This window comes from Sinocyclocheilus anshuiensis, unplaced genomic scaffold (genome assembly GCF_001515605.1).
Source record: "Sinocyclocheilus anshuiensis isolate Anshui unplaced genomic scaffold, SAMN03320099.WGS_v1.1 scaffold253, whole genome shotgun sequence".
NCBI lineage: Eukaryota > Metazoa > Chordata > Actinopteri > Cypriniformes > Cyprinidae > Sinocyclocheilus > Sinocyclocheilus anshuiensis.
The window spans coordinates 296,020-303,825 of record NW_015537969.1 but is presented as its reverse complement, the minus strand read 5'-3'; the positions used below and the strand labels follow the sequence as shown (position 1 = coordinate 303,825).

The 7,806-nt window shown below is 35.9% G+C and overlaps 1 protein-coding gene across 1 annotated transcript in view; it reads right to left on the bottom strand.

Moving 5' to 3' along the window:
• Positions 1–2,817: 2,817 nt before the first annotated feature.
• The window catches only part of LOC107670145 (vacuolar protein sorting-associated protein 45-like), a 7,354-nt gene continuing 2,365 nt past the window's right edge, over positions 2,818–7,806 (bottom strand). Inside the window, exons 5-15 of the mRNA XM_016462660.1 lie at positions 7,633–7,701; positions 6,897–7,034; positions 6,647–6,757; positions 6,187–6,321; positions 5,843–5,956; positions 5,542–5,709; positions 4,969–5,127; positions 4,744–4,851; positions 4,536–4,657; positions 4,130–4,261; positions 2,818–2,992 (exon numbers count right to left, since the gene is read on the bottom strand). Coding sequence (XP_016318146.1) covers positions 2,899–2,992; positions 4,130–4,261; positions 4,536–4,657; positions 4,744–4,851; positions 4,969–5,127; positions 5,542–5,709; positions 5,843–5,956; positions 6,187–6,321; positions 6,647–6,757; positions 6,897–7,034; positions 7,633–7,701 — 1,350 coding nt within the window. The 3' untranslated portion in view covers positions 2,818–2,898. The remainder of the gene's footprint in view (positions 2,993–4,129; positions 4,262–4,535; positions 4,658–4,743; positions 4,852–4,968; positions 5,128–5,541; positions 5,710–5,842; positions 5,957–6,186; positions 6,322–6,646; positions 6,758–6,896; positions 7,035–7,632; positions 7,702–7,806) is intronic.

The following is a 7,806-nucleotide window of genomic DNA, read 5'->3' as shown; positions in this document are numbered from 1 at the left end:
GGGGGGGGGTCCCAAAATGATTTACTATGAATTGGTCAATTAAGGGTGTGGCTAATTGAATATTCTGTTAAATAAAATAAAAGATGAGCCAATTACACGAGTGACTACAGCATATAACGAAGAAGTGTAAAATATATAGGCTACCGTCTCATTCGGCGATTCATAATAAAGGAGTCATTGTTAAATTAATTTACACATAGCCGATTTGAAATCAGAGTAGTACAAATACTTGCGCTGTATTACATTCAGTCCCTGTTCAATTAAACTATTAAATTATGAGCATTCAAAATCAATATTTTCACATCATAGACTCATTAATGTATGAAATTCTCACCCTTTTGACCAAATGGCTTTTCTTCATGCTGTTCGCAAAATGTATCTTTCCCAAAGTATATCCCGCGATCTGTCCCGCTTTCTAGAAGAAACAGAGATTTTTTTGTTTATCTTTTGCTGTGAATTCGCCTCGTGCAGGTGCTATGGATGGGATGAGGTGCTGGCTCTCAGTGCTGATTGACTGCCAGTCTCTACACTGACGGTTTGCAAACCGCGGGCACAGGCTCTCCATTGGCTTGGGTGAGACCCTGAGCTGCTGTGCTTCTCACCGAAACGGATTTTCCTGTTTAGAGCTCGACTGCTCCATCTATTGAACGAGCACAGCTGTCGGTGTGATGTCACGCTGCATATTGAGCTTCAATGGCTTTCTTTTTGCCCCTCATTAGTCTAAACACAGTGCAAATCAGCGTATAGCAAAGAATATGGTTATTTTCAGTAATATAATAGCTTATGTATATGTGTAACCTAAAGAATTCAAGAATATAGGCCTTGTTTGATATGTTTTATAATGTGATATCTAGCAGATATAAAGCTACAACTGAATAACTTGCATTGAGAAACAGTGTGGAGGAGAGCGGGACAAGCTGTCACATACAAAAGTTGTCCACAGGGCTATACGTTTGGATATTTGGATGTCTCCATATGTTAGGCTATCCTGCTAAATGAAATGTCAAAATCATATTTTTGTAATAACTTTTGGATAACAATTGAACACAGTGGAACAGCACTGGCATATTGGGGCAAAGATATTTTTCATAAATTGCAGGCAAGGCAAGTTAACAAAATATTACACTTACTTCATTTTTGATGTTTCATGCATAATTTTTCTACACAATTGATTAACTGTTTAAATTTTGCTTAAATACATAATAAAGCCAGGTTGTATTGACAACTTACCCCATATAGTGTGCAAATATACTACTGGGGCATGCCAAAGCATCTATAAAGAAATATATAAATAACCTTTAAAAACACCTTGAGAGATATTCACTGAAATAAAAGTGTGACAAGTTCTTTATTAAACACTTGTGCAACTGCTTTTTGTTTCAGTAAACCTAAAAAGAAATGTGTGCCAGTTGTGGCAAAAGTTAAAAATGACAATAAATGAGAGCACAGATCTGAATATTACAAATAAACAAACTTATCATGTAACTCAAGCACATATGGGGGATTTCCTAGGATATTCTCTTCTACAAGCTCTGAGAAAGCCACACACATTCAGAAGAACAAACTAATTACACTGTTCTAAGCTTCTTTGCCATCTACATAAATTGACCACATTATTCTAAAACAGAACAAGAAATGTTTCCCTTGGGTTGACAAAGCGTTCTACATTTGCCTGGGATAGTTTAAGAGATTTATTTTACCCAAATCTGTAAATAATCTCAAACCTGATTTTTTTGGGTTAAGCTCTGGAGGTTAAAGTAATGACCTTAAGGTCAGGGCTAAACTCAGTCTACTTGATACAATTTCATCAGTAAATCATCTGTGAGGTGTTGCAGCCGGTGAACTGAGGCTTGGGTGATAACGAAAACTATAAAAATGTGTTGGTCTGAAGATACTGGATAAACAATTTTTCTTTTTAATTTATTGAAGAGCATGATAAAATATTGTCATGTATTATGTTGTCTGTTTTTTCAAGTTATGTACAAAGGCAAAAATAAATTATGAAAATAGACACTATAATGTAAAAACAAAGGTATTTTATACAAGGCAATAATGATTTAGACTCTTCAAAGATGATGTTTCTCCATTTGTCTTCCAAGAACTGCCATAAAAAATTATAAATTAAAGCCATATTAGTTGTTTAAAGACTTTGATAGACATTAATATTTCACTAACTATGCACTGTTTGAATTAATAAGCTCTGGCTAATTAGTAAGCAGACAACAATTTATCCATGTCTGCATATTTGCAGCATGTCATTTAATTTAGCTGGATAGGGATGCGAATAATAATAAAGAATATGGTGGAGGAATTTGTTTTAGAATTTTGCTTAGTTTTGAAACAAACTGATTTTAATGATTTTTGTAGCCTTGTTGGACACTTTGGATTCAACAATTTCTATGATATACATGTTTTTTTTTTTTTTTTTACAGTAGACATTTGTCCAAAAACTACCAAATGCAGCAACACCGAGCAAATAAATAAAAATGCTGTCATTGTGAACACTTTCAGGGCATCTGAAACATTATTACATATGATCATAAATGTTATGCACATTTACAGTGTTTCACACATCATTATCAACATGTATGCTTACATATATTTTTTGATAACACTTTACAATACATTTCAAATCATTTACATTAGTTAACGCATTAGGTAACAAACAATGAACAATAATATTACAGTACACATTAATCTAGGTTAATGTTTTCTAAATATTTCCGCAAATTTCCACATATATTGATAGATTTTTAACAATTTAATTTATAATATATTTATTATTACATTATTTATAATTAACATTAACCTAGATTAATAAATGCTGGTCAAATTGTTATTCATTGTCCATTAATGTCAACAAATTGAAGCTTATTGTGCAGGGAGTGTAAGCACACATTAATATGAGTGATGATAACAGCTCAGCTGACGGCCTCCGCCTAGTGTTCTGTCACCACCTGAACCTACTGAAAGCATCACTTCCTCCAGAAAGCTGTAACAAAGAAGGGGAACATATTTGGGTTATAATGGATGAGTACAGTCAGCACTGTATTTGACAGAGTCAGGTATACACAACCTACAGTGGTTAACAGAATACATCGACACAACATCATGAATAGTTACATATTACCTTTACGGAAGAAGTTACAAACAGAAAGCAAAATGCTCATCCACATATACATTAAAATTACATATTTTGTTTCAGGAAGTTTATAAAAAGTCAAGCGGGTTAACTGTATCTAATGGCTACAGCTTAAAATAGCCACAGCTCTGGTTAAATTAGGTGGAAATAAACTGAAGCTTTATGAATAAATCTAGCTTAAACTACATTTATTTGGTTGAAAATACTAAGATTCAAACAGAGTTTATATCACACACATATATATTGCATAAATCTCTGTCACTTTTGATCAATTTAAAGGGTTAGTTCACCCAAAAATGAAAATTCTGCAGTAGAGACGAAAATGTGGAAGTCGTTATTTTTGTTTTCTTTGCGCAAAAAAGTATTCTTGTAGCTTCGTAACTTTACAGTTGAACCACTGATGTCACACGGACTACTTTGTCGATCATCTTGAGCCCTCATATTTCATCAAAAATATCTTAAATTGTGTTCCGAAGGTTTTACGGGTTTCGAACAACACGAGGGTGAGTAATTAATGACAGAATTTTCATTTTTGGGTGAACTAACCCTTTAATGCATCCTCGTTAACAAAAGCATTCATTTCTTTAAAAAAATTTAAAAATAAAAAAATCTTGCGGACCCCAAACTTTTGAGTAGTAGTGTGTACATAAAATATATATTAAATAAGTAATCCAATATCCAATAAAATTAAAATCTCTGAGTGAGACCGCTAATAAACAGGAATCCATATATTCTAGAGTATCAGTGAAACCTCCTGCAGAATAAGAATGAATGACTGAGTTATATAGAATGATGAGTTATTATAAGTCATATGAGTACCACAGTTGTATGCTCTTTACATAATGCAATTCTAGGGCTGATGTCACTCTGTAACCGGGATCCTTCTTGAATAAGGCATAAAGGCTTGTGTGCCAGAGGGCAAATGGATAGAGAGAGGTGAGATGGTGAAAAGAGACGACCACGTTGAGAGCATTTTAAGACACTGACCTCTTAGTGTTGTGAATGGCTGTGCCCCCGAGTACAATCCGTACCCCCGGCATTGTGCGGTTCAGGTTGTAAACAGTCAATGCCTCCTCGTAAGTGGCCCCGCCAATTATAAAAACAATAATGTCTTGAGGTCTGAAGGGTCGAGACAGAGTGTGAAGGAGTACATTTATATAACTGCAGTCCATGTTTTTCAATCCAAGCAAAAAGTTTCTGTATTGTACATTAAACAGACTATTCAAAACTAATTTAACTGGTAGGATGTTTGAAAACAGCCATTCCATTATTATAGAAATCATACACTTCACCTTTAAAGCAACATCAAAATGCTCACATTAAATGTCTATAAGTGTGGCCATATCATTAATGCATGAGTGTGCATGCCAGTCTATTTATGTATCCATGTCACCTGTCTCTCAGAGAACTTGGCCCGAGGTAGGGGAACTGGCTGTCCTTCAAACGACCCTTGATCAGCTGATCCAGTGTGTCATGTAGTAGTGGCTGATGCTGTGTGTACACATTCTCAACTCCCTATTCAAATATATAAACAAGTTCTGAGTATGTGACTATGCCAATATGACATGTTAAGAAAACACATTGGTAAACAGATGATCTACCTTAAGTCCTTTGAAAAACTGTTTGGTAATGGCCACAGCATCTGTAGGAGTGATGAGGTCACTTCCTCTGACTCGTTTGCCACCATATTCCACCACGGCTTGTACCATCTGCAGCATAGATGTACGCAACGTTGAGCTCACTTTCATTTTTAGTAATAAAATGACTTTGCTTCAGATTCATCTGGATTGGTCATCGTGCTACAAGACAGATCTGATGGCTCTCACCTTGCGGTGTCTTTCTGACAGCCCTTTGCGGTTGAGCTCCTCCATAAGGCTGGGCAGAATACTGCTGCTGTGTTTTTCATAGCGAAGTGCATATAGCATCACCAGCCGCACAGCATCAATTTCAGAAACCCGAGGGTTCTGCAACAGCCGCCTCACGTTCTGCAGAAAGAGGAATGAGTATATCTTTAACAACGGCACAAGATCCCATCTTAACATATTGTAGGCAATCACAAGGAACATTGTGGATAGACATTCACTACCGTTCAAAAGCTTGGGGTTGGTAAGATTTTTTAAAATGTTTTTGAAAGAACTTACTTATATTTATTTGATCAAAAATACAGTAATATTATGAAATATTATTACAATTTAATATAACTTTTTTATTTTTTAAATATATTTCCAAATGAATTACAATTATAAATTAAATGATTAAATGTAATTTAAAACTTAATGATTGCAAAACTGAATTTTCAGCAGCCATTAATCCAGTCACATGATCTTTCATCATGAACATGCTGATCTGCTCCCTCAAGAAACATTACATATTATTATCATCAGTGTCTGCACTCTGACCTGTTGTGCACTGGAGTGGTCATTCTGGCAGGCCAGCTCCTGCTCCACCTCTGACACCTCCATCAGCTGTCTTTCACTGACCAGGCGAGACAGGTCCCCAACCACGGTTACATGTTTTGAGACTGTGCCTGACATTTTCTTAAACTGCGGGTAATTATCCACAAATGCCTACAAAAGGGCCAGAAAATGGTGATTAAATACAGAACTGGTTAATGCAATAATAAAAGTTCTGGAACAGGCGTCTTCATGGTTCACTCCTCATACAAGATGTGTTACAATGAACAATATTAACTCCACTCACCTTCATGTCAGATATGGACTCTAATTTTTGTTTGTCCTTAGGCTTTTTCTTCTGGAAATCCTCCATCAGGTTCTTGATATTTGTTCCAATCTCACCAAAATTCAGGTACAAGTTCTTATTAACAGAAAGAAGAAGAAAAAACAACAACGTGGAGTTTCTTTGTTTTACATTTTTCGAAACCTTTTTCTTTTTGTACACTGTGTATTTACAGTACATTGCATAAGCTTATATTTACTTATGGGCGTTTCTTCGGAAATAAAATCTAATTAGTACATAATTGCAGGATGTATTACTCTTTAATGGAATCTGCCTAGCAATGATATTTTGAATGATAAGCTACTCACATTTGCATAAAACTCATCATTTTCTGCAGACAAGACCACCTCCCGTAGGTCCTTACTGATTCCAGGCACTCTTGACAGGTCTATGCGGTTGTTATTGAGGCCCAGTAGCTCATGAACCATGGCCTGATACGTCCACTAGAGGAAGCAAATGCATGCACATGTAGAATTCGCTGCAATATCAGCACACTAAATCATTATGTAACATTTATTTTGCTGCAGTAAGACAACCATTTCAGCAAAAGCAAGCAGAACACACTGCCTCCTGTAAATCTCACAGTAGAGAAAAAGAATAAATGTCCAACACTATAAAACATACTGTTTTAGCAGTTTTCTAATATATTCCAGAATAAAACCATGGCCTCCATCTCCCTCTGGTGGCCAGGTCTACGATTCTGCATGCAGATCTTGTTCAGTAATATGAGACTCAGATGTAACATTACTAAGAGACATTGCTTCTTGCCTGATTAAGAAGGGGAGTTATAGCATCATCACTTCTGTCTAAAATCAGGAGAAGAGGAGGCACTTCTGTTTTTCTGAAGTCAAACGGTTCATACTCCTTAGTAATAATTTGCTGTGGAAAACAAACAGATCAAAAGTTCATACATTTTTATCTGTTATTATTTTTATCAAAACTTGACATCTATAATTAAATCAAATTACTAATAATGAACATTACAGATTTGTGATATAATTACAAAATAAAGCCTTACTTTGACACTTTCTGCCAGTCTTTTGGACATGTCAGAAGAGAGCTGGTAGCGGATCATGGGGCATTTCTTCAGGGCCAGCAACACTGATGTCAAACCCTGAGTGACACGAGGCAGTACAATGGGCTCCCAACTGCGACCCTATAAACAGAAAAATTCACAGTGAGCCTAAAACAGAAAAAATGAGATTCAGATAGCTGTAAAAGAAAGAAATACTTATTCCAAGCAGCACTATCAGTTTATAAGATCTTATGATTATTGTAAATGATCTCCACCAGTTTTCTGTTCAGTATCATAACATACCTTTCATACATAACAACAAAATACATATATAAGCAACTATCTAAACTTTTGTGTGGTTTTGTGTATTTTTTACGACACTGGAGCCCCCTAGGTATGTGAGGGAAATTCACTGAATAAGTAAATAGCTGTACACCTGCATTTTCTGCTGCCATAAAGCAACTGAAAAGCAATTTTCACAGGATTTTGCACCTGCACACCAGGCTCACACACTCTGAGGACAGAGGTTTTAAGGGGGGAGCATGAGAAAGAAACAGAAGCCATTCGCCTTATTAGAAGTCAGTGTGCCACCAGAATGACTTTGAAACTGATATTTCAAGTTGCTTTAATGATTCATACACAGGTTAAACCACACAAAGCAAAGAAATTCAAGCTCTAAGTTTTCTATAAAAATAGTTAAGGCTCCTCAAATTTGACAAAAGCCTACATTTTCTCTTACCCTGGATACTCCTTGAAGGTTGAGGGAGAAGAGATGAGGGTTCACAGCAATGAAATCTCCATAGAACTCCTTGAATAACACAAAATCTAATTGGTTGACAAGAACATTGTGTAAACACTAGGGGTGTAACGGTACACGTATTCGTACCGAACCGTTTCGGTACGGGCCTTTCGG